The sequence below is a fragment of the Phoenix dactylifera genome, chromosome 18 (assembly GCF_009389715.1).
Source record: "Phoenix dactylifera cultivar Barhee BC4 chromosome 18, palm_55x_up_171113_PBpolish2nd_filt_p, whole genome shotgun sequence".
NCBI lineage: Eukaryota > Viridiplantae > Streptophyta > Magnoliopsida > Arecales > Arecaceae > Phoenix > Phoenix dactylifera.
Genome location: NC_052409.1, coordinates 596,892 through 623,900, shown reverse-complemented (window position 1 = coordinate 623,900; position 27,009 = coordinate 596,892). Strand labels below are relative to the sequence as shown.

At 41.8% G+C, this 27,009-nt stretch overlaps 4 protein-coding genes across 5 annotated transcripts; 2 read left to right on the top strand and 2 right to left on the bottom strand.

Moving 5' to 3' along the window:
* Positions 1 to 579: 579 nt before the first annotated feature.
* Positions 580 to 5,538, bottom strand: LOC103706930 (KIN14B-interacting protein At4g14310-like). Its single transcript, XM_008791207.4, is given in 4 exon segments — positions 580 to 1,267; positions 1,817 to 1,836; positions 1,838 to 2,449; positions 2,906 to 5,538. Coding segments are annotated over 4 exon segments (2,856 nt in total). The 5' UTR covers positions 4,601 to 5,538; the 3' UTR covers positions 580 to 738.
* A 194-nt stretch (positions 5,539 to 5,732) lies between these two features.
* On the bottom strand, positions 5,733 to 12,877 carry LOC103706929. Of its 2 annotated transcripts, XM_039115301.1 has the most exons (3): positions 10,589 to 12,877; positions 9,776 to 9,845; positions 5,738 to 6,476 (listed from the first exon to the last, which is right to left on the bottom strand). In XM_039115301.1, exons 1-3 carry the CDS (start codon positions 12,143 to 12,145, stop codon positions 6,403 to 6,405), a joined length of 1,701 nt encoding a protein of 566 aa, XP_038971229.1. In that variant the 5' UTR covers positions 12,146 to 12,877; the 3' UTR covers positions 5,738 to 6,402. The 2 variants fall into 2 exon arrangements, with proteins under 2 accessions (XP_008789428.1, XP_038971229.1); XM_008791206.3 differs by lacking the exon at positions 9,776 to 9,845 and having other exon boundaries at positions 5,733 to 6,476; positions 10,589 to 12,873.
* A 1,804-nt stretch (positions 12,878 to 14,681) lies between these two features.
* On the top strand, positions 14,682 to 18,678 carry LOC103706928 (plastid-lipid-associated protein 6, chloroplastic). The gene is made up of 4 exons (XM_008791205.4): positions 14,682 to 15,021; positions 17,461 to 17,694; positions 17,841 to 17,967; positions 18,189 to 18,678. Exons 1-4 carry the CDS (start codon positions 14,767 to 14,769, stop codon positions 18,401 to 18,403), a joined length of 831 nt encoding a protein of 276 aa, XP_008789427.1. The 5' UTR covers positions 14,682 to 14,766; the 3' UTR covers positions 18,404 to 18,678.
* A 608-nt stretch (positions 18,679 to 19,286) lies between these two features.
* Positions 19,287 to 25,728, top strand: LOC103707020 (kinesin-like protein KIN-10A). The gene is made up of 6 exons (XM_039115300.1): positions 19,287 to 20,318; positions 20,996 to 21,151; positions 21,236 to 21,343; positions 21,776 to 21,886; positions 21,970 to 23,487; positions 25,022 to 25,728. Exons 1-6 carry the CDS (start codon positions 19,680 to 19,682, stop codon positions 25,208 to 25,210), a joined length of 2,721 nt encoding a protein of 906 aa, XP_038971228.1. The 5' UTR covers positions 19,287 to 19,679; the 3' UTR covers positions 25,211 to 25,728.
* The last annotated feature ends 1,281 nt before the right edge of the window (positions 25,729 to 27,009 follow it).

Here is a 27,009-nt window from a genome sequence, read left to right as displayed (position 1 = left end):
AAAAAATCAGAAAAATGAGGAATTATTCTAATAAATAGCAATACATTAATAAGCAATTAAATTATAAAATCATAACAATTCACTCAAAAAAAAATCACAACAATTGTGGGGAGCAAATTGGAATTATAGATGTTACGAGCCTTGTATGGTAAGTATGCCGCCAAACCTATCTTTTGCCCCTGAGAAACAAACTAAAGAGCCATAATCAAACACTATGAGAAGTAATGTTGACGATGGGAGGATAAATGCCAGCCGATCTATAATAGTCTAAAACATGGAAGGTGGGAGACCGAACGTATTTGGTCTCTTCGCCTCTGAAAATTGATGAGGAGAGAATACCGAGATTTTTTATTGAGTCTAACATTATCCAATAACAAGGTAAACATTAAAGGGAAAATGTCCAAACATGAGGTCATGTTTTAAACCATAAATTACTTCGATAAATTAACATTATGAGAAATCTTATGCAGGGACATTCATCATGAACCATCACAGTGAAATGCAGAAGAGCATAAGAGAAAAACAATGAAAAAGGAGAGAAGCAACTTGCAACCACCACATCATAATATGCTCCCAATATGCTTAGAACCATAACAGAGAATATCTTGATTCCATATTTCTACAGCTATAATTAAAAGTGTTATGCTTACATCAACCCAAAATTACATGAGACAACTGATAAAGCAACATTACTAAATAACATTACAGGATAACAAGTTTTCTTGTGCATGCATATAGCTATAATAGATACCTCCAAAAAGCAGGGCGGTCTCTTGATATAACAAGAACCCGGGATCCCAAATAATCAAATGTAGGGCAATATAGATCATCAGGACCGATGATTTCTTTTGCTCCTATGTTCCCCTGATCCATGCTAAAGGCTTGCAATCCTTCATCCTTGAGGGCATCAAATACAGACAATCCCATCCCACAGATGCCCATGACAAGATTGGTGTTCCCCCACACCTGAGTTATAGAAGTGTGGTGAAAGTGGGAATTGAATTCTGGGAATTCATATGTTGCCGCTAGCTTCCCTTTGCGCAGCGAGTACTGCTGCACCCGCGAGCGTGGGCCACCCTTTATTGGCAATCGTCCTTCAGTGCTCCCAATAAATATGGAGTCCCCACGCGAGAAGATTGAGTGGCCAATTGCACCATGCCTGGGTATTTTGAGGCCAATACCATTTGGGAGGCGGAAGTCAAACACATTCACACTTTCTTGTGTGCAAAAGACACCGTCATTGCCCTCCACTTCAGCTGAACTCACTCTGCATTTGAAAAACAAGCAACACATTGGACCAAAAAAAAAGAAAAAGAAAAACAACATAATATAATGAACATAAAAATAATAGCAGCAAGCAGTTGTATATATTTCAGGTTTCTTTTCATGGTGAAGAAGTAATGCCAAATATCCTTCCCACCCCATCTCTCTAGTCAGCATTCACAGACGCATCACTAAAGCTAGTGCTGCATGGTAGTAAGACTGGATCAAACTAATTCATGTTAGTCATACATCATGGGTAAAAACTCCAAATGACTCTCAAGTTTCTTTAGTTTGTTTCAGGGTTTTAGTATCAATCCACATATGAAATTTAGAGATTAGTATTGAAGATCAGGCATAAAGGAAAAAATCATATAATCACTGGAAGAACCACCATATACAGCAGAATCATATATCTCAAGAAGAAATATCTAAAAGCCAGACCACTTGACGCACTATAGATGGGATTCTGTCATGCTATGATGAGCATGACTAAATAAATAACTAGAATGTAAGAAACAAGAAAAACATCAACTCAATAGACACAAGGGCTCACCTCTGGCGAACACCACCACCCCAATTCAGCATCAGTGTTATTAACATGAAGGGAATAAACTCTTTTACCAGCAGAAGCAACAGACAACAGAGGCTGTGGATTGAGTGAATTCACATCCCAAAGACTAATGGCATCTGTTCCTGCTATGATCACCTTCCCCCTACTTCTCCATTGTAGAGGGCACGAGAACTCCATCCCCAACACTGGACTGTTCGCCTCCCACATCATTACTAGATCCCCATCGCGGATATCATAGGCAGCAACAGCCTTTTGCCTGCTGGCACAAGAAATCAAAAGGGGCCCACATGGCCTGTACCACCATTGCTGTCTTTCAACAGAAGGCATTGCACATGAAGCGCTTCTACTGAATAAACCTATGTTGGATCGAGGGCCAACAACCATCCTAGATGATGATGTTGCAGAAGAATTGGGTGTTTCATCCTCGACCCGAAATGCTTTAACATCTCTTGTGTAAAAATCCCATGAACAAAATCCAGAGTCCAAAGAATTCCCAGCTGATGCTGCAACAACATACCTTCCAGAACATCCATCTGCACCAGGGGCACGAACTAACCAACAATCGCCCCATAAGCTATTCGATACTCCTGTTGGAGGCTTATATTCAGCTTTGACCTGCAAAAGATACCTAAGAATCACCATTTCATAATAGTATGATTCGTGCTTCCATATCCACAAGTAAAAGCCTCCCAAGGGCATCCTATGAATGCTACTAGGAAATATAAATAACACAAAAAGAAAGAACACAGAAACGCATGTTCATGGGAATGCAGCATATGAAAGCATATTTATGCATGTCATCAACAACAATAATTAACACATACCATAGCTTATGATTATCAAGAGATAGAACATAGCCTTTGTTAGAGAGAGAGAGAGAGGGAGGGGGAGGGAGAACATAGCAAAGAATATATGGAAGTCTGTCAGATATTAATGCTTATATCATACAGGTATAACAACCGAAGTAGAAGACATGAGGTGGAAAAAATCTTAAAACAAGAATGAAGCAAATCGAGCATCAATTGGTGGGACCAACAAAAATGGCACTGGTAGAATCCAAGTATTGGGTACCTCATAGTTAGCAATGTCATAGTAGGAACAAGAGCCATCATCATGCGCTAGAAGAACGGCTTCTCCTTCTGAAACAAACCATCCACCAGTTGAAGGCTTGCTTCCTATCTCACATAACTGATCCCTACAAACTTCCTCAGTCTCTTCATGTACCGTCATTGCAGGTCTGTTCTCCTGGTCATCAAACTCTTCAAGCTTCTCACTCGCCAGAAGTCCAATTTCCTCCTTGTGATAACCACTGGTTACCTTCTTCGAAGCACATTGTGCTGCTGAGTTACCTTCCATCCCCATTCCCTGAACTGCAGCAAGCACGATTCTATCTTCGTCAAGACCAAATTGTTCTGCATTTAGAGAAGCCAAAAACTCCAAGGCAATTGGATTTTCATCAATGGGGCTAAGTGACCCATCTTGCATCTCTCGATCACCACCATTTTTCAACAATACTTGTTCTCCAGAAGCATCAGATGATCTTCGGTTTCTTAATAACTTCTGATGAGGAAAGAATCTAGCCTCCAATTCTTCGTGATTCAATCCTTTCGCTGAATGTTTTGAGTCAACAAGCTTCCCAGATTGACAGGTTACTGCATTTATACTTTGCAAGCTATCACCTGTTCTGATTTCAGATGGACCCAACTGACCTTTAGTCCCATCCATCACATGACCCACAACCTTCTCAATCCCAGATATCTTGTTCTGAATATCGGAAAGAATGAGCTTTGAATCATCTGGGTTGTTGACATCCAACATTTCTTTTGTGTGTTTGATCTCTGAGGCAATTTTTTGAACTCTACTTTCCAATAATGCCAGCTTCTCATGCAGCTTGCTCGGATACTTATTAATAACATGAACACTTTTTGTATCCCCAGTAATCTTCTCAAAAACCTTAATATTATCTGATGGTTTCTCAACCACTTCCCCATCCTGATCCAAACAAACACGACCATTACTTGCTCCTTTTTCTATGTCCAGAATCAGGCAATCTTTCTTCTTATGATTCACCAAAATATCAGCACCAACGTCCCTGCCGGTCTCATCCTGAACTTTTCCATTATAAGCAAACGAACTTTTGTCCTTTGGATCATCCAGACTCCTAACACCACCCAAAGCTTTCCCATCCATGGATACCGAACTCGAAGCCAAGACATCTTTATCTTCACAAATCTCTGTTGCAACATTTCTGTTTCCATTTATCTCGCTCTGTTTCAAAGCTACTAGATGACTGCCATCTTGTTGATCTTCAGTGCTTCGTACACCATCAGTCCCCTTCTCATCTACTGGATTCAGCTGCGACCCAAGATCATCTTTCTCGCTGCAAACTTCAGAGTCCGTGGCAAAGTTTGCAGCTTTACTACTGTTTTTTCCAGAGTTTGTATCCGAAACACTCGAATTATTCTTCACTACTTGCAAGCCTAAAAACCCACTGGACGTGCGATTCTCCAAAACCTTAACCCCACTGACGAATCTCTCATCCTTCCTCTTCGAATTCGAATCCGGAACCCCCTTCCGCTGCTGACACTTCTCTAAAACCCTAAGCCCGCCCACGCTCCTCCTCCCACCGACCTCGGCCACCGGATCTCTCCCTAAATCTCTCCCCATCCGATCGGAGCCCGAAGCCCTAGAAACGCGGCGGTCGCCCCGAAGGTCAGCGATCAACCTCGGAAAATCCGACGGGGTTGGGGCCTTACCTCGCGGCATCGACGACGTGGACCACCGGACTCCGGCGGCAGCGGCAGCCGGCTTCTCGACCAGCTTCGGCACCAGGCTCGGACGACCTGCGGAGATCCTCCCGCCGGAGAGGGTTCTGGGGTTCTCCTTCCCGGCGGCGGCGGGTGTTCTTCGGGTGGCGCTTCCTTTCACTCGGGCGTGGACTCCGCTTGGGCTTTGTGGGGCTTCGACGGCATGATCTTTCCCCCACCGCCGCCTCGCTCCTTGAGCCTCGACGACATTTTCTACTAGGATTAGGGTTTGATTTTACCGACGGATCGGAAAGGAGAGGAGAAGAGAAACGAGAAACAAAATGGAAAGAAAGACGGGATTTTTGTAGAGCAAAAGGAGGAATGAGAGAGAGTATGGGGATTTTTCTTTTTTTAAGTGCGTCGTTTTCCTTCGGGTTTCGGGAGAGAATTTTGCCGGGAAAAGAACTTGGTATTTGAATTTGAATTTTGGTTTTGGAGGCAAGAAGAAGGAACCTTTTGCACGTTTCAGAAGCTTGTTTGTGAATGTTGCTGTATGGGACAGAGAAATGAGCAGATTGATCGAGACTTGGTTGGGTTACATGGGTATCACTCCAAGGCGCGGGAAATCTGAATGAGCGACCGAGATTGATGGGGGACACCGATCTGGATCTGTGCCCGGTGTAAATTTATGCCAGCTCGGATGCCACTGCACCAGATTGGATTTGAATCCGATGAATCTGATATATTATAAAGGCTTGCTTAAACCATGAAAAACGAAGAGAATTTGGCACGTGGAAGCTCTGTCGGACATTAGATTTTACAGTTGACTTCTTTCACTCTCCTTTTGGGAAGAAAGATCGCATGACGTATCTTGTCCAGACAAGGAAACTAATGAGGGCTATAAACATAAAATTGGATAAGAAAGATCTCATCTTGAAGCTGGCGCTCTGGTCTTAGTGTTTCGCCACATCATAGGGGAAAGGTATGAAGATTCAAGTGATAGAAGATGGGTGTCGTAGGCTTTACCATGGCAGAGCTGAGAACAACACTGATACACCCATCATTCTCTTTCAAATTCAAAAGACTGAAGTAGATAATTGAATCGCTTCTGCTGTAATCTTATATAAGATTAATTAATAAAAATAAATCAATAAACAAGCTGAATGAATTGGTGCCCATTAAAGAAGAAAAATACATCACATGAATCGGACATATGCTCTCCACTAACCATTACATATTTCTCTTTCTTTTTCTTTTCTTGGATGACAGTATATTGCATGCGTGGAGCAATCGGGCACGCCCTCAACCAGGATACAAACCAGAGACAACTGATTTCTCTCAAAATACACAAGGAAAAACTCAAATTACAAAGGTGTAGGATCAAGGATATAATGAACTTGTCACTGAATTTCGAAATAAACATGGAGCTCTCAAATACATATTGATCCCGTATTAGTCACTTCTTCCCCTAAGATTTCAAACGCAATTAAATGGTGTTATACTATGTTTTACTCCTCAAAACCATCCATCGGCTGCTGGCCATCTGAACTTTTGGATGTTTGCTTCTTGCTACTACCTCGCTTATTCTTAACCTTCTTGGCCTTCATTCGGCGCTTCTTTTCATTTGCATCAACCCAAGTGTAGTCTGTAGGTATATGGAAAGGATCAATGTCATCTTTCCAGCTTCGGCCTTCACTGCTAACACTAGAATGCCCCCCCCAGCTTCCCCTCATCCATGAATACCATGAACCTGGTGATTCTGTTTCTTTGGTTTTGCTTTCCTGGAAATTTGTCGGGCTGGAAAGTGGGGTTGCAAATTCATCAGATGGCTGTAGCTCTTCGAACTTTGTGAATGTGACAAGAACTCGAATTGTTGGAACAATTGGGATGGCTACCTGAAATTGATGACAAAGAAAGCTTCAGTTCAATGCTTGGTAAGTAAGTGAAATATTTAATATACACAGCATGAAGTAGTATCTTAAAGATCATAAGATTTGCTGCTTCAATCCTTGGAAACACATATGAAGCAACTGACTGGTAAAACCATAACAAACACAACACTGAGATACAAATGGTTCTAACTTTTTGCTGCCGAGAAGAGAATTAATTCATGCTGTATGATTCTTACTGCTGAGTGCTAATGTTCAGGTGGAGATGCTAAGCCATGTTAGATGCAAACAACGCAGGGCAGATTAATGAGATAAAGGCTCTTTTTTTCCATTTTTATGTGTGCGTGTGCGTGTGCGTGTGCGTGTGCGTGCGCGAGAGAGAGAGAGAGAGAGAGAGAGAGAGAGATGGTTAGGTTAGACAATGAAAATATGGATAGAAGCTCAGGCAAATAAGAAGCAATTTTTCTAATAAAATCCAGTTCCTAAAAACATGCCCATTTTGTAATAAAATCCTGTTTCTGAAAACAAGACAAGTAGTCGACTGCCATGAAGAGAGGTCAAGAATGAAATCGGAAAGAAACGGGAATGCTCCCCTTGGTGGTCAGGAAGATGGGGAGCCTTGCAAATACTCTATTACAGAAGATAACAAGGAAGAATTAGCTCAAGGCAAGTGAAAAGATCATGGTATTACTGCCAGATGGAATACCAACCGTCTTCTGAAAACTGATTGAAGCCAAGTAGATGTTTTTTGATACATAAAGCTAAGTAGATGTTTCCTATCTTATTCAATATAGAAAGATCTTGGAAAGAACGAAACTGTCAGATGTTTGGAGAACACTTTGTAGTAGCCCTTCATGACAGATTTCTTTGAGCTACTCTTAAGGAAAATGCACTCAAGTATCTTTGCATAGGTCGAGCTCAGACTTAAATAATTAGACCCAATGTGGCGTCAGGCCAAGCTCAGGACACCAAATTTGGAGTAGATGTTGAACTGTGGCCTGACCCGGTTGATGTCCACCTCTATCACTGCCTGATAATCCATCTGTTGCCATATTCATGTTTGTATTTTGCCCTTTTTTTGAGAGAGAGATGCCCAGGATTTGACCTGGACTTCCATCAAGGAAAAGCCCATCAGGAGAGGTGCCAACCAACTGAGCTGACAGTTGTTCGGCCTATATTTCATTACTCCAAAGCAATGAAAATTAAATCATTATTCCCTCTTTGTTAGGTGAGGTAGGATGAATTGATCTAGAAAAGGCATTTCCCCTTACACCTAATTACAAATGATAAACTAGCAGCAGAACAATATTCACCTCTTATAAAGTAGTAGCTCGCGTAATTTACCATATGACAATTTTTTTTTGATTGATGTATTTTATGACAAAGTTAGTACCACAGTCATATATCTTACACCATTCAGTAGTTGACATGTTGAAGTTTATGTTCCATGAGGCCACAATAACAAGATTAAACAGCCAATGTCCTATCATTTTTGTAACACTGTATAAAAAAACAATGAAAGAAAATTACCTAGAAAGAGCATTTCATATTTTTTGCACATCTAATTATCAGGATAACAAATTTCATATCTCAGGAGTGAAGACACATACTTTTATATCACAAAGTTATTCAACTATGGTAGAGGTCAGGCACCTCTATCACCAGGTCGCCAATCCAAAAACGGGACTACAATAAGGTAGCTAAAGTGATTGCTTTCCTTGTTGATCATGGTATTGGTTTTCATGTCTTTCACTAAAGATGAATAGTCTTTCCGAGCCCCTCCACCTAGTAAAATCTTTACATGGAGTAGATTAATTGTCGCTCATATTCATCCACATCATTCAGATCACAGCCACAGTATTTTTCTTATGTCCTGAATATAAAACTGACTAAACGATTTATTTGGAAGATCAAGCTCATCATTCTCAAGTAAGTAATTTCCCTTCAAAAACCAAGCTTCTATTCACACTAGTACATAAACCAACAATTCCAACCATTTCTTTATGGTTGTTCTCATTAAAGCCAAAAATCAGCAACCTATATAGGATCATCAAGAGATATCATTCCCTCATAAGACCATTCTACCTGCCATTTGGATAATTGAAATTTTGATAGTGCAGACTATCAAAGCAGAGGAGAATGTTTAAAAGGATATCTAGAATTGCATGTTCAGAAAAAACCAAGTAGAATGGAGGAAAACATAAGCATAATTTATGATGGTCAACAGCTGTATGAAATAATAATATTGGAAATGGACTAGGATTTTTATAAGATCAAGATACAAAATCGTAGATGTGAAAAGAATTAGAAGTAAACTAACACCTATTATGTTGATGTTGGGTGGAAAATCATTATCATAACAAGTGCTTGTATGCCACATATAGCACCAGAGAAACCAAACAAAGAAATAACTTCAACCAAATGTAGATAGATTGACGCAAAGAATTCTAGGAGGGGAAAAAATTAAATATGGTAAAGAGCTTCATGATCATGCAAGTAGTAGTAGAATATATGGCAGAGCAAATGGAAGATAAAAGAAAAGGTAGCCATTCATATGACTGGGGAATTAGGATTTATTGTTTGCTTGAAGGTGATTTCTTGGAATTAAAATTGGCAAACAAATACTTTTTTTATATATCTTTCCCATTTATAGACTCCAAGTCGGTAAGTTAATGAAGTTATTTAATGAAAAGAAATCAAATTCACTGGGTTGCAGGACACTACTTTAATGCTGAACTATGAACTATCACAGTTTAACAATTCTCTTCTTATAGAATGATGGGTGAACAGATAACAACTATGCAGCCAGACCTTCAAATGCATCTAAAGATTAGCATGTATCTTGAAGCATTTGTCACCTTCAATTCTGGAATCAATATCAATCAGAGAAAGAAGTGAAAATCTCTGAATGTACTGAAGCAGAAGTACTTTCTACACAGCAGCGATGCACATGATATAATAAGCACATAGTAGATTGAGTCAGGATCCTCTCGAGTTCTCGACTGAACTGGAGTCTCTCAGTTGTCAATTACTAACAGAGGACATGAAGATTAAGCCCGTATCGCTTGATGGCCCATGATTGAGCAGGGCCCAAAGGACAGAGGACCAGGGATGAACACATCCTGCCCTGTCCTGGGCTCCACTCAATCATGGTTGTCATGCAAATTGAGAATTGCACCTCTTCAGTTCAGCCACAAATGGAGACGATCCAAAATCTAGTAGGTTTCTTGAAACTTTATAAAGACAATTTTTTCAGGGAGAAAAAGAAAACCATCAAATCCTGTATAGAAAAAAGGAAAAACCACCTTCAGAGTAGACAGGAGCTCCTATCATGAACCAGTATAAGGTGCACAGGACTTTTCCTAAAGTAATTTCCTGACACAAAAAAGAGATGGGAAAAGAAATTTATTCATTAAGTAAAGAACGGGCGGGGGAGATCAAGTAGAGTTCCTTCTCAAATTTAGACTCCAAAACACTGCTAAAACAATCCTCTGTTTATCAAGCAAATAATGTAAAGCTATAAATACTATTCCAGATAAACCTTCTAAACAGAAGTGTTGAAACTGTTGAAATTGAGATTACAGCTTCATTGTCCAACAAATGGTCATCAAGTTAGAATGATAACATATGCATTTCACTTTGATACCAAGAGCATTTTCAAATTTAGGGACCTATAGCTTAATCAAGAAAAATACAGAAAGATAAGACGGTCAACTTTAATACTAAATGAAATGGGTACTGAGATTACATAAGCATTGCAAATAATACTTAGTAGAGAACTCCACACATAGGGAGCTGACAAAGAAAAAGGAAGTGGATGAATAAGAATATTATTTGAAAGCTAAACATCTACAACATTGACAAGCATGTGGGAGTTCCTAATTTACAGCAGAGACCCGCAACCTATATCTGCGGATCAAGGTTTCTAAATAAATGAGCAGTGATTTTCAACCACTATTTTTTGTCATAAAACTCAGAAATTAACGACTATCAATTATTAGAGTAATAACCATAATTGTGTGAGAGAGAACTTTCATCAATCCAAAATCACATAAAAAGGCTTTGAGTTAGAGGACTAAGAGAAAAATGGTAAAGAACATCATAAATGCATAAATTACCTTGACGGGAAAGGTGCCCTGAGGCAGCTTAGTAGTCAAAAGCTCCCTGAGCCTCCTAACGGCCTTGACCTTGTTTGCTAAGACATCAAGCAAGGGAAGAAGCTCATCAGTTTTCAAAGGAAAGTCTGGTGTTAACCACAAAACCGGCCTCAACCCCTTCTTGTACTCACTCTCGTGCCTATTAAAGTCGCCCGTGGATTCACTCCTCTTCTTTCTGCCTTTCTCCTTCCCCTTCTTAGTATCTCCAGACTCCTCCTTTGTGAGCTCTGTTTTCTGATTTCCATTCTCCAGGGCCAACTTTGACAACTTCTTTTGGTTGTTTGGGTCCTCCATGTCCCCACCTCCACTGCTCTTGGAAGCTCTTTTATTGCCCCAACCGAACCAGCTCTTTCTGTCCTCGGTAACACCATTGGATTCAGAATTCTCAACATTGTCCAATCCCCCACCGTTCCCATCATACTCATCAAAACCCTCTGAGTTACCCATCCGAAGAGCTGAATCTAGTTGCATTCTCTCCTCAGCCGTCAGGACATCATCCAATTCCCCTTCAAGCTCTCCGCCATTTGCCGTCCTTTCATCGTTGTCCATTGTAAATAACTCCTCATCAGTCATTGCTCCAGGGACCCTCCTCGACTTCACGCTCACCATCACATGAAGCATGTCATAGACCTTGGCCTTCCAATTTCCGACCATCTCCGTCCTCTCCTGACGCCGCCAGTTCAAGTGCGAGACTAGCTCCGCCTGAGTGACGTCAATCCCCGGCCGGTACATGTTAGTTTGCGACATCAAGGCTACCTCGTGAGCCACCTCCGCCTCCGTGGGCTTGGCACCAGCTCCTTCGAGGGCATTGGTGATCTCTTTCTCCTTATGGGCAAGCACGATCAACGACCCAGGGGGCAACGACGGGCTCCCGTCCTCTGACGTCACGCCCTCGCCAAGGAAAAGGAACGTCTGGTCTGAGCGCTGGATCCGGAACCCATCGAAGCCGGCGAGGGTCATGTCGGCCCTGAGGTTCGGCCCCCGCTTCCATATCCGGTAGGTGTCGGACGGCGCAATCCGGCCGATGAAAGGGATCACCGAGCTCTCGAAGTGGAAGGAGATCTCCATGTAGAAGTCCCTGATCCGGGCGATGGACGAGACGATGCGAGGGAGGCGGCGGCACCACTTGGCCCACGCCAGGGGCTGGTAGTGGCGAGCTATGATCATGGCGATGGTGTCCTCCCGGGTGCACACGGCCTCCTGGAGGGCGGACCAGCCGTGTTCGTTCTGGAGGGACCAGTCGGCGCCGGTCGACATGAGGATCTCCGCCGAGATCGGATCGCCAAGCCGGACGGCGAGGTGGAGGGGGGTCTCGCGGTGGGGGACGTCGCGGCGGTCGATGATGGCGGAGACGGCGTCGGCGGTGATCTCGGCGAGGAGGGACTCCTCCTCGGTGGTGACGTCCCCGGCCTTCGGGAGGCGGGAGAGGGCCGCCACGATCCGCCGGAGAGCCACGTGGTCTCGCCGCGCCACAGCGAGGTGGACCGGGCTGTGAGCATACTTCGAGATATCCTCCATCCAATTCCTCGATCAGGGTCTCTCTTTCTAAGCCCTAACTGCCTTCATCTAGCAGCCAAAGACTAACCGAAGAAAGAAAAAAATAATAACCATGAAAATTGTTCTAGCTTCATATCAGTATGGAAAACCCAGATTGGAGTGTTTTCGTGGCAACTGAGCGGCATAAACCATGGCCGAAGCTGGAATAGGAAATTAGACTAGTAAACCCGTATAAAAATTCGAACTTTTTGCTGTAACCTTCTCCAAGATCCAACTCCATCACCGGACCTTGGATCGGCTTCCACAACAGTCCAAGATTCAGCTTTTCGATATCACCTGGAACGCCAGAAATAGAGGTAGATCTAGCGACGAACCCTAAATTAGCTTCTAACACTTAGATCTAGAAAAAATAAAATTCTAAAAGAACAACTCAAACACACGATAGACAGGAATTATGAAGCGAAAAAGATTTCTAGGAAAACAAAAAAACATATCGAGAAGATCAGGGGAGAGGATTCGATTGGATCTGAGATTTTGCGAATGGAAACAGCGTCCTCCGGCAAGACGGATTCGATCTTCACGAAGTTCCGATGCCGATGGATTGTCGATCAATCTTCACGCGGTTCCGGTGCTGATACAGCGAGACGGCATATGAAACCGAGGGGGAATGTGTCCCACTCTCTCCCTAGTCCCTAGTCTCGGTCTGTCTCTCGGGGTTCCGTTGCTCGAACAGAGAGAGAGAGAGAGAGAGAGAGAGAGAGCATATGGGCTAATTGTTTCGTTTGAATTACGGAAATGGTACAATGCTCGTGCCGTAGTGGGCCATCTTGTCTCGCAGGCTTTTTCCGACCATTACGTTCGATTCGGTGGATTGTGCCACTTACTTTCTATGAAATTACGAACGTGCCATTCCTGATCACTTGCATTCACGTGACTTGCGGTGTTTGTTGAAAATGTGGAGATTGAAAATATTAACTGCTTCCTTAGAATTTTAAACGTTTAGAAATTAATTTTGCCCATGTTGCACATACCTCCCCGTCCTTTAAAAAATAACGCTACATTCTTTGAGGATTTTGTTTTAATTTTTGTATCTTACACAATAATGGTATGTGATGGGGGGCAAAATGGGTCGTTCTGTTCACAACATGGGAACACTCAATTTCAACCAAGTAGACATCAGCACCGAGCAGGCCAGACCTCAGTCTTGCTGAACATCAGTCCGACCTCGGACCCTACAAAAGGCCGAGCATACCTCGCCCAGACCTCTCCACTCGGAGCGCCCTGCAGGATGGATTAAGAGCCGAAAAGGCTCCGTCGACCGCAGGTATCTACAATGATACCCCTCGAGCTGGCCTCAGAGCGTCCTACAGGATCGATCGAGAGCCGAAGAGGCTCCGTCGACCGTAGGTATCCGTAACAACGCTCCAGACCGAGCTCGGGGCTCCCTACCAAGCTGACTTCAGACCGGAGGAGGCTGGGTTGACCTCAAAGTCCGCCGAGTCGACTTCACAAAACAACGCGGCCCCTAAGTCGGCCCGACCTTAGTACTCATCGAGCTAACTTCGTCAAGCATATGCTGCGGCCTTCAAACGAGCCCGACCTCGCCAACAGTCGCACCTACATGCGCACTTACGCGCGTCCCTATGCCCGCATACGTGGTCGTACATTACAGCCTCACCGCGCCATTCTTTGTTTGCTGGCCACTCCACAACATGTCAACCAAGAGCCATACCCTGCCACCTCTGTCGACACCATGCTGTTCACAAGGACGGCCTACACCGTATGCCTCAAGCAAATCCTGGCTGCACGCCACCTGGGCACCTCTGTCAAAATATAAATAGCCTCATCAGGTAATGCCTAACGACTTTTGGGCTGGACCACCAAAAATCTACTCTAATTTCATCATCGGAAGGCCCTCACCGGAACTCCACCGGTGAAGCTTTATGCAAGTCCACCGACACGCAGGAGGCGACTCTTTTCTTCGTCCCATCCGGCTGCTTCCTCGGCTCCTCCGATATGGTCACCCTTGGATCTAATTTGAACCACAACAGTACACTTCCTTACTGAACTCTACATAACTCTTTTAGATCTTCATTGTTCTTCCCAAATTTGGCTTTGCCAGCTCATCCAACTATATTAGATTAGATTTTGCAGGCAATATCTAGTTTACATTTAATTTGCACTGGCTCTTAAAATGATGTGAGCTTATTTTTTTATATATATGATTGGCCTGCTTTTCTATTATTCTAAGATCTTCATGTTGAAATTATGATACAACACTGGTATCCGGGGATTCAAATCTCGCGTCAGATCTGAATTTGAACTATCCATGACTTTGCATCTGTTAAAAGCAACTGTTTGGAAGACCGGTGCAAACCAGCTGGAAGAAAAAAAAGGTAGTCGGTATTTTGCGTGCACAATGTAATATCCCAAAGTTTGACGTCAGCTTCAGGCTCGGGTCTTTGGGCGTCCACGTGTTGATTGCCCAGCTACGCCACCATAGCTAGAATCCTAAATGAGTCGGATAAGCTCTCGCTAGATTCCAATCTTCCATCCCATTTATCTCAAAAAAAAAAAAAAAAAAAATCCATCCCTCCAATATGGGGCTAGGGCACGGAGATTAAATTGAAGCTTGGAAAACCATGGCGTCTCCTCTTCTTGGATCCGTTTCATCTCCCCTCTGCTACTTGTCGCGGCCTTCTGCTCCGAGTCTTCCCTGCTTCAACCCCAACAGAGGAACTCTGCATCTCGAGCGCCTCCAATCAGAATCGAGGGAGCTTAAGAATAGAGTTTTTGTTCGGCGAGCGACGCTCGATGAATCCCCCGTCCTCGACCCCCCGCCCAGATTCGAAGAGCCGGACCCCGAGGTCGTCGCTTCTTTGAAGCTAAAGTTGCTGGTTAGTAAGTCTGCCCGCCCAATTTCTTCTAGCTAGCACTTCACTATTCATCCAATATGAAATGCTTGTGCTGTAAGGCTAGTGCTTTTAATTTGGAATTTGGATTCGGTGGTGAGGCTAGTGCTTCTTCTCTGTTTATATTAGCTTGGTATCGGATGATGAACTGTTACATGGGTATGTTGTTCTCTATGCTTTGCTTCCCTTTCAACCAAAAGATCATGAGTTGGAAGAATTCGAATGATCTCATATTGGATAGACATGGATCTAGTTGACGCAAAGACTGAAGAACTAACAATCTCCTGAGCGAATGTTTTCTGTTATATCTCAAAGAATAGCAATATATTAAGTCTTCGGCCCAACACATTTCAGTCCACACCCCAACCCCATCCACAAAAAAAAAAGGCTCTCGGAGATCGGACTACAGATGAAGGTGCAATTTGATTTCAAGGATGCACTTTCATTTAAATAAAATTTAAAGCATTTCTAGTACATCTGCAATGAGAAGGTAATGATTTATAAATAGGCCCAAAAGTTCTAATTTCTCCATATGTGATTAGTTCGCCTGCTTCTACTCCTCTGAAAACATCTGTTACAGTGTCTCCATGAACATCTGAGTTCCGACACACATTTGTTCCTGTCTACCTATTTAAGTTCTGCTTGGCGTTTTCATTTTTACATTCGAAATACACTAATCAGTGGATACTTTATATAGGTCTTTCCTCTTCACTCTAGATTCTTCCAACAATCTCCAAATTAAGTTCTCTTGGTTATGAGATCTGCCGAAATTCATAAAATCTGTATGCAGCTTTCTCAGAAATAAACCTATATGCATGTTGCTCTAAATTTTCCATTAGTTTTTTTGACTAAGATGTCCTGGTTCTAGTTGGAACATGAAGCATTTGGTTTGCTGAAACCTCAGATGCCGATCTCTCTCTCTCTTTATTGGACTACCATCTCCTCTGGTTTCATGGTATTAACTCATGTTATTCTTTGTCTTGTTGCTTCCTGTCTGCGCAAATATGTTTATCCTTTTTACTTGCAGCTTTTTACAGTCTTTAAGATTTTCTAAACAGATTTTTGAACAAACTGAACGCAGGTTTTTCACTTCCTCCTTATTCCATCAGTTTCTTAGCTATACTTGTCTTTGTCAACTCCTTTCCGAACTCTTTGGCTTAGCTGGTGAAGCCTTGTTTGCTTCCCTAGAATTTCTGATATTCCTTACCTTAAAACGCTAGGAAGTAGCTCTCCTATGTTACCAACATACATTAACCGTCCTCATCTAATATGAATGTGATATGATTGAACAACTTATCTTTTCCTCATCTTTTCTATCTTATTATGAACTGTTGCAATCTATATTAGTCTCACATATGGATATGTAAGAAAAAAATAGTCTGTTATTTAGTCTATGTACTTTTTCCATGTACATAGATGTAGAGAATCGTAATCTTCTTATATGCTGTTTAGTCAGTCATATTCCGTGACAAAATTTGCTTAGTGAAGATGCTTATTTTCTGACTCCAGAATGAGAATGTCTGTTTCCATTATCCTCATGGATTGCAAAGATTTCGGTCTATATATCTTAAGCTTGTTTAAAGCAAATTATGTTCAGTAGCAACATCAACTTAACTTTTTCTTTCTTTTTGAGGAAAAATTAACCTCTTGCCACTAATATATGCCTCAGCATCTAGAGACTGTACCCCACTGACCTTGGAGGAAATATCCTAACTGTGATTTTCAGTAAAGTTCAGAAATACAAAAAGAAATAACTTCACTTTAAAACTCAAATCCAAGCATTATACAAACATCACTAGTGAAATTCATTATTTTGAACCCACTTGACTTTTAAGTGTTTTCCCTCCCTAACATGCAGAAGGGAATACAAAGACTAGAACAACATGATTATCCCACAATCAGAAGCCTCTTTTTGGAAGCCTAAGCTATTTTCATTCCTGCCTTTGATGTCAGACTGTTGATTCATATCTCGTGAGCCATGTCCCTGCCACTCTGGGCTGATCTTTGGAAGGTTAACTCAATGAGGCACAAGAAAGATCAACTCCTGAAAATCACAAAGCTGTAATATCTGCTATCCGTGATGTTGAACAACCATGTCAGACTGTTGCATATTCCAGCTGACACTCATAGAATGCAATGGACTTACCCAATAGTGCAGAAAAATTATTCCTAAAAAAAAGAGAAAAAGAAAAGAACAGAAAAGAAAAGTGGAAGTCATTTTCTTTCAGGCAGCTAATCAGAGTAAGCGATAGGCTTGACTACTAAGAGTAGGATCTTATTAGCTGCCAGTCTATTTGAGCTCTTTATTGTCTATTTGAGTGTGCATACATATGAACTTGCAATAGCCACTTTCAGATTCTATGGTTATGTTGACCATAGTAAAGCTTCTTCATCCCTCAATAAGTGTAAAGTGATTGGATGCAGGGTGCTGTTTCTGGGTTGAACAGAGGCCTTGCAGCTAATGAAGAAGATCTAAGAAGGGCAGACTCTGCAGCCAAGGAACTTGAGGCTTTGGGAGGTGTTGATCTTACCAAAGACCTGGATAAACTCCAAGGGAGGTGGAAGCTGATTTATAGCAGTGCTTTCTCCTCTCGTACATTAGGTGGAAGCCGTCCCGGACCTCCAACAGGCCGTCTGCTTCCAATTACTCTTGGACAGGTGCATTTAGATGGAAGAAGTGGACCGATTTTTTTAATTTTTTGTATTTTTTAACACAGGCTGCTGAAGGAGGACCCTAGTCAATATCAGCAACAGATTTCATAATTAGTAGAATGCCATTAACCTATCTAATTGCTTTTAACCAGGTTTTCCAGCGGATAGATATCCTCAGCAAAGATTTTGCTAACATAGCGGAGATTCAGTTTGGCGCTCCATGGCCACTTCCACCACTTGAGGCGACTGCTACGTTAGCTCATAAGTTCGAGCTTATTGGTCAGTTTCCTCCCACCAATCTCGAACCGTTCCATAGTCATAGTGAGATGTTAGATGCTTGTGTTCTTTCATTTCTGTATTCAATTTAGTGTTCAAGCAAGCGAATAAATTATCAAATGTCAGCCCTTTTTGACAAAATGACAAGAAGCAAACCGATGATCTACAATACAATCTCCTTGTCAGAGTATGCTGATACAGAAAATGCCATGTCATTTTTGTAGGAAGCTCAAGCATAAAAATAATATTTGAGAAAACTACAGTCAAGCCTACTGGAAGCTTCTCGCAGCTTCCTCCTTTCGAAGTTCCCAGGCTTCCAGATGCACTAAGACCTCCTTCAGACTCAAGGAGTGGTGACTTTGAAGTGACTTACCTTGATGCCGATACTCGCATTACCCGAGGTGACAGAGGGGAGCTCAGGGTGTTTGTGATCTCATAAAGCCTGCGAGCCATTTCACTTGTTCAAAAATTCTTTCATCCAAAGGACATGCAGTGGTGCTGTATTTTATGCAGGGTGTTTCTTCATGATTTGTGAAGTCTAAACATTTACTCTTACGAAATACAGCTTTTACAGCTTAATGGCTCTTCGGTCTGCTGAGTATGGTTTTTGGTTGATAGTTTTTTTTTTAAAAAAAATGGCCTCTACATTATTGAGGCCTTTGTTTCTTATTTTTATTTCATTACTAGAAATGGGGTGGTAGTCCACTTTCTTTCCCTGGAAATACTTTATACAACTTATCACATTAATGCGAAGTGAACTGGTCTAATGGTGATATTGCTTCTCTATGGTTTATGATCTATTGTGTGTATGCCCCTTTGTCACAGAACAAGGCAGAGGTGCCTGCTGCTTGGAGCAATGCTAATGGAGCTCTTGCAGCTGGCCAGCTGCAGAGGAGGCCAGTCTTGTTCTGGTGTTCCTCAGGGGCAGTCGGGCTATCGACTAACCGCTGGATGAATCATGAATGGACCATTTTCTAGTCTGCATATTTTTGTCTTTATGGAAGGAACAGTTTAACTCGCAGTTCCGGAGTTACAACTGCCACCAGATCCGCGAGAAGGGCAAATCGGAGAATTCACTGTCATGGAAGTCATATCCGTCAATTTAAAAAAGTTCGCGCGATTTAATAGAGCGCGGATATAATGGACAGCGGAATTGGTAGGATTACCAGTTCGACGCGTGTGCTTGGAAAAAAGAGATGGACCAAATTGGTTGGCTCATCTGCCCTATTTACGGATGCGTCTCCATCGCTTGATCGAATTACAAGCGTCCACTCTCCTTCGTAGGGGATTCGATCCTCGCTCGGAAAGTTGACGAACCTCCACGATGCGGCGGCAACCCCTTTGTGGCCCATACAAATTTCTATGCGGACACCGGGTCTGTCGACCGTGATGTCTGCGCGCCTTCACGGAAACCTTATGCGGATGAGTTGATCTTCCGGAAAATAGTCGTTAGTACTCTAACGGCTCTATTGCATTCAAATCCTAAACATCTGCCGTCTCTCTTTCTTTTTTTTTTTTGTCGATAAACCCCGTCTCGCTGGCTCTAAGAGTTCTCTCCATTTCTTTCCAATGAAAGCAGAGAAGCCTTAGCAGAGCGACTCGATTTTTTTACTTTCAGGAGTAGAGAAGTTCAAATCTTAGACCTATCTCTTGCTCTCCCGAATTTGTTCTCTACCCTAATCACAACTCCAAAACGTTTATTGGATTTTCCCCCAATGGCTCCAACACCCTTTCCAAGAACCCCCTCAAGAACTCCGCAATCCAAGCAGCGTCTCCATTTCCGTAATACAAAGAACGGAGTGCACACCTTTCCAAATCCTCTGTCAGCTATCAAAGAAACGGTTCCTACAGAGCACCCGGTTGAAGTCGTTGGCCGGATCCGTGACTACCCAGAACGGAAGGTCAAGCCCCCATCGGCTCTTGTGATCTCTCAGGCTGGTCGCTCTGTTCGTGTCTGGACCGACATCGGGTACCGAGAATTCAGCCTTGATGGGGTATCGGTTTCTGAGGACGAAGATCTTGAGGGATTTTACAAGAAGTTCGTGAAGTCAAGGATCGAGAGTGTGCGGCTGGGTGCCAAGTGCACGATTATGATGTATGGGCCAACAGGGTCAGGGAAAAGCCATACGATGTTCGGGTGTTCGAAGCACCCCGGCATTGTGTACAGAGCATTAAGGGATATTTTAGGAGAGGAAGATGGAGAGAACGGTCTGGATGAAGTGGGGTTTGGGCTTGGTGTGTTTGTCCGAGTTGCTGTTTTGGAGATATACAATGAAGAGATCTATGATCTTCTTTCAGGACATTCAAATGGAGGAGGAGCAGCTATCGGGCTTCCAAAAGGCAACACTCCCAAGGTTAGCCAACTTTTTTTTCTCTACCTTCTTGATTACTGGATGCCATCATCTGCCTTGATTTCTTGAAATTTAGGGTTCATGTTGTGGTAGCGTTGATGGGTTTATGGGTTCTTGTCAGTTCATATGTGATAGTGAAGCCTTTATATGATATTTGCTTAGTCTCTTATTAGCTTATTCGGTTCTCCAAGTTGAGTATCTTAAAAGGATTTTACAGTTTGGCAGCATTGCTCATGAAAAACATGACCCTGCATCTTAATTTGCCAGTTGGACTTTCAAGTACTGTCAGGACCTAAAGCTCCCTGACAAGTTTTGATTGAATTACAGCCTTCATCTTTGTTGATGTGCAGCTAAGCTTTTTCCTCTGATAAAGAAACTATTGCTTAAATTAGAAGCCTCTGACAAATTGATCTAAGGTCATCTTCTTTTATTAGACTTTTTTTTTTTCAAAATTTAAGGCATTAATTTGATTTTTCCCCCTTTTTTTAGAGAGAGAAATCATGAGTACATGACAATTCAACCTGTTTCATTCTATGAAGACTGAAGGAAACAAAGATGAAGCCTGGGGGTCATTCATCCTTGAGACCTCTTTATCAGTCATAAGAATGTTGTGCAAAGTTTCTTATCTACTTGCAAGTAAAAATATTGCTTATAAATTTTCCCTTTTCTGTGCATAATAGGCTCGATTAGAAGTGATGGGAAAGAAGGCCAGGAATGCGACGTATATATCTGGAAATGAAGCTGGAAAGATATCAAGAGAAGTTGCCAGAGTGGAAAAGCGGAGGATTGTTAAAAGCACTCTTTGCAATGAAAGAAGCTCGCGGAGTCATTGCATGGTTTGTTGCTTTCCCTTAATGTTCTCTGGATTTTCTGTATCATGCTTTTGCAATCTATATTGACTTCCCTGCAAATATCTACAGATAATCTTTGATGTTCCATCAGTAGGTGGAAGGCTAATGCTGGTTGACATGGCTGGTTCTGAAAACATAGAAGCAGCTGGTCAAACTGGATTTGAGGCAAAAATGCAGGTATCATTTTCCATTCCTATCTTGTAGTTAATAAGTAATACCTCCATACACAAGCATACTTAAAACTGCATGAACTTCCAGTTTTACATGCAGATTCTTTTATTGGATTGTTATTTTTTCAACCTGCTTTCCTATATCATCCTGCATGCCAACTTCGACTATTTTCTTTTTTCTTTATCACATTTATCGCTGCATGCTAACTTCTTAAACCTTTCTTTTTTCTTTACTGCAATATTTTTGTGCTTATTCTGGCCCAGTAACTGCGCATATAGCTTATTGCAGTCATGTTTTTCAGCATTATCCATCTGAATTTATGTTTCTTTTTCTGGTTGTCATTGGAAATAGCTTAACAGATCTGCTAAGGTAGCAAATTATATCTGCTTAAGTAGAACTGGGAATTCACACTATTGATTCTCGATGCATCTTTTGCAGACAGCCAAAATTAATCAAGGAAACATAGCACTAAAAAGAGTGGTTGAATCCATTGCTAGTGGTGATTCTCATGTTCCATTCAGAGATAGCAAACTTACAATGCTTTTGCAGGTAAAATTTGTCATTTTCTAGAGCTTATGTTCTTTTGTGACTGCTATTTATTTTTCTCTAAGAATGGTTGTTACTCTTTCTAGGATTCCTTTGAGGATGATAAATCAAAAATTTTGATGATTCTTTGTGCAAGTCCTGACCCGAAAGAAATGCACAAGACCATTGCTACTCTTGAGTATGGGGCTAAAGCAAAGTGCATTGTCCGTGCTGCTCATATCCCAACTCCTAAGGATAAAGTGAACTCTGAGGAGTCACCTGTACATCTGAGATCTAGAATTGTAGCAATGAACCAAATCATATATAAGCTACAAATGGATAACAAGCTTAAAGAGAAAGAGTGTGATGAAGCCCAGAAAGAGCTATTGCAGAAAGAGGAAGAAGTAGCACAGTTAAGAGCTGAGCTCAAACAGATTGAAGGAAGGGGGGAAACAGTAAAGGAAAAAGAGATAAACTCAAAGGTGGATGAGAGAACCCAGAGTTTGAGGCTTGAGTTAATGAAGATGAAAGAGAAGATGTTACAACAACAAGAGGAGCTCAATATGCTGAGGCGGCGATTGGAGGAAGTGGAATATGAAAGGGGCAAAGTTGCTGAGGATGCATTGCAAGACATAGTTGGAGGTAGACTTGAGAAAAGATTCTCTGAAATTTATGCAGGAGACCAAGGAATGGAGAAATCTATGGAGTTAGATATGGGGGATCAACCAGCAATATATGATGTGAAAGAGATAAAGGAAGACCCACACCAGTCAGAAAATTATTCGAATCGCTCTCTGCTGTATTCTTCTCCTTTGAGTATTGAAGAGGAAGTTGATCCTAACATGCTGAGATTCCCAGATAAGATGTGCTTGAGCACTGTTTTTGAGGGGGATGAAGAAGGAGAAAACAAAGATAGTGCAGAGGAAAGTGAAGTGGAAAAGGAGGTGGTAGATGAAAACACGGGACACCTGAGGAGGATTGATGGCTTGGGTTCTTTGGGTGCTGAAGATCAAAGGGATGCAATGGAAAAGCAACATGGTCTTGTGGAAATTGCAAAAGATGCAGCCTCTGCTAGGAGAACCAGAATTCAAAATATTTTTAGGCTTTGCGGTAGCCACAGAGAGTCAGCTCAACAAGTTAATGTTTCAACTCCTTTCGAGAAAATACCTGAAGAGGCGAATTTCCTATCCTCTCCCTTGGCACTAGGCAAGGATAAAAGCAAAAATGAAGGCTTAGAAGCAGAAAGTCATCTTCAGCCTTTACTTAGACTAAATAAGAACTATAAATCTGATTTGCAAGCAACTGAAAGCCCAATTTCTTCATTGGTTATGTCATTTGCATTAATTCACCTCACAGATGAGCAGAAATCAGCAGAACCACAATCAAGATGTCTTCCTTTTGAAACGCCACGAAACTCAAAAGAGAACCACAGACCAGGAGAGGAGGGGGAAGATGGATTGATGGAAGTTTATGTAAAATGGGAGGCAAAAAAAGAATCCGCAGGAAATGTAATTATGAAGTTGAAGGTGTTGAAGAACTCAAACCTCTCAGATTTACGAAAATTTATTGAAATCCATCTTGATGAAAACAACAGCAAACAGCCCTTCTTCTTTCTCCTGCTTGGGGTATGCTGCTCTCCTGATTATGTTTATTATATCATATCACTACTTTTTATGTTAGTGCTGCTGCAGTCTAGTCTTTATAAAATACATATTGGTTAGAATCTGAATTTCCATAACCAAGACATTTATTTTACCTTTCTAATCTTGAAATTACAAGGACCAGTTGGAAAACCTAAGTTGCTACATTTCTGAATTTATAGCTGTGATTAGCTCATCTCTTTTGAATTGTCAAGTTGTCAATGATGGAAATATAGTTTACCTCAAAAGAACTCAAATAATCCACAAATAATTTAATTTCACTGAAACAACCGGTTCCGATGCGTACCTCTTTGATGTCGTTTCTTTTCGATCCAAAATAAAATAAATAATACCTGTAGATTGGTCCGAGGCGTATAGTCATTGTCTTTGAAAGAGATTCGCCTCCTTACATGCACTGGATTCTGGCGATCCCTTCCCAAGATACAACGGACCGTTGATTTTGTAGACGTACACAGTACTACAAAATCTCTTGAACTCAGCTGGGATTTTCTGTATGCTCGTACACAATTGATTCAGAGCCAAAGGACCAAGAGAGATCGTCTAAGAGAAGACCAAAAACTGACAACCTCTCTTGTGTTCTCCCTTTTACAACTCGGAAGAAAAACCAAAGGAGGAGAAAAATATAAGAGGATATAAAGAATCATAAAAGATAAGAAATAAAAAAGGGAAAAGACACCCTTTCTCTCCCATCTGGAGAGACTTTGGAGCCCAACGTCTCCCTCTTCAAGACCACCTTAAATGAGTTGTCCGTTGAGTTCTTCAACGGACAGCTCTTCAAAGATTAGCTTAAATGGAGGGACGGGTTTGATAACCGTTCAGAATGAGGAGGACGTTTCAAATTTCAAAACCTCTTACAGTCAGTGCAGTATTTGCGCCTATTACTTTCATTTCTTCTATGATGACATTGCTCTTATTAGAATCATAAAAGATAAGAAATAAAAAAGGGAAAAGACACCCTTTTCTCTCCCATCTGGAGAGACGTTGGAGCCCAACGTCTCCCTCTTCAAGACCACCTTAAATGAGTTGTCCGTTGAGTTCTTCAACGGACAGCTCTTCAAAGATTAGCTTAAATGGAGGGACGGGTTTGATAACCGTTCAGAATGAGGAGGACGTTTCAAATTTCAAAACCTCTTACAGTCAGTGCAGTATTTGCGCCTATTACTTTCATTTCTTCTATGATGACATTGCTCTTATTTATGGCTCTGGCACCTGAATCCATCTTCTTTCTGAAAGATTTTTTAAGATTATAGAGCATCAAGCACCTGAATGCACAAGATGGAATACTGATAATAATTCAAAAGGTTAATTTACAGATAGTCTTAAATTAAATGCCTATATGCAGTCATAGATGCCCACTAAACTTCCATGCTGTAGATTCTTACTCAATTTGATCTAATGTCTTTTTTCTAGTTATTTTTCTATATAAATCTTATAACTGTGCATTTCTAATGCCAGCTAAAAAGATTCTTGTCAACAAGGTGTGTTAATTTTTGTACAGGATCCTTCTGGAGCTCCTGTCAGTAAGGAAAAGGAAGCAGCAACTCCGGTTGGCAAATTGCCTATTTGCAACAACCAGCTGAACTGTCACCTTGCCTGCTTACGTCTGATCAAGAAGATAACTCAGCAGCCAAATCACATTCCGTTTAGTTCACTGGAGAATATGCTCCCTGCTAATAAGAGTTCATAGCATCCAGAATATTTTTCACCTAAAGTTAGGGGAATGCAAACCATCTCACAGGACTAAGGGTATAGGTTGAAGCCTGTCTGAGCTTGCTATGATTGTACTTCTTTTTCTTATTCATATGTTAACGCCATATACCTTTGCATGTATTTCTGAGTACCCACACAATTACATGCTCATGTATGTGTAGCAACTGATACAAAGTATGCATTCTGCTTCCTGCAGAGTGCGTCAAATATGTGTTCAGTATTTCTAGTGCATCTAATTTGTCTCAATCTAGCTTCCATGTTTTCAGCATTTCTAGTGCAAGGCCTGCTATTTATCTGTTTTATGTATTAAATGTTCTTGATGGCCTTTGTTGTCTGAGGTGGTTGGGATGTCGGTGGTTGAGGCACTCTAATTGACAGGTCTGAAAGTCGAAAGATGGGAGTCCCCTACAAAAATGAGAATTTGGAGGTTTCTTTTTCGTTTGTTCCAGATGTTTATGCTTGCCATGGAAGGAGAATGGGGGAAAAAGAATGCAGTCATTTGAGGTCTGCATACTTTTGATGCAAATTTTTCATGCTTGCCAATAGCTTTCCCTAAATATTAGAAGCTTAGAATATTTAAAATTGTAGAGGTGTTCGTTTTTAAGCTAACCTAACTTACTGCGATTTCATCAAGTCTAGTTTGCAGGTGTACTTGATCCAGAAGTGGTTGGTGTTGGTTTCAGCATTCTACCAACATTGCATGAAGGTAGGTTCGGAAAGCTTGATCAGAGGCAGTCTGCCCCATTTAATTCTCCAGAATCTGAGGAAGATTAGACTAAGCCTCTATCCCCTTCTGCACCAGCATTTATCCTCGTAGATAATAGTCATAATCTAAAGTCTCCTGACCAGATGCTAATCTCCCTAGTACTGAAAGGAGTAGGGGTGGGTTTGATCCGACTTGAGGGAACAATACTAGCTAAGTTCATGTGCACTGCAGTCTCTGAATGCGACCTTAAGTCTCATCCATGGATGGCAAGAAACATGAGGCATTTTCATCACATATACAGGGTGTATATATTATGTTATACAACTGCAAACTAATATGCTGTTGTACAGATGCCATGATTGCCGCAAAGTCATATGTTCGAGAAATAAAATATCTAGAGCAGTAATTTTTGTCTAGTCATTATTTTAAAAAAAACTCTAGTAAAATATGTCATTTTAGCCAATAGTGCTATGGTTGCATATAGTCCTTGTCTAATTCGAGGAATGGCACCATCATTGATGATTTAACTGAGAGTGCATGCTCACATACTTGAAGAAGGCTACTGTAAAGTTTCAACTAGTCTCAGCATGCTGCATGCGGGATGCTGGGACTAACTTTAACTTAACACAAACCTTTCTATAAGAAGACCCATATATTATGAGTCTACGACTATTGCACAAATGGGTCTTAGTGAATGAAAAGACTAATAAGATTCAACCAGTCCCGGCATGCCGTGTGCTGGGACTAGATCTAATTTTAAGGGAAGTCTTTTTCATATTTAACAGCTACCTATAAATACGGCAAGCCTGTTGCAGAACCTGCAGATAATTACATTTGTTGCTGGAAATTGGACCCGGGGGCGGCCGCGAACCGAGGAGGAGGAGCTCCGGTGAGAGAATCGGCGGACGGCGGTTCGTCGTCTGGCGGCGTCCTCCGGGAGGTGGCCTGTGAGCGAGAACGGCAGGCGGTGGATCGTCGGCGTGCGGCTCCTTCCGGGGGAAACCTGCAAGAAGCCGGTGGCCGGGCTTTCCGGCGCCGGCCCTCCGATGCCTAAGTCAGAGGGGGGCTTA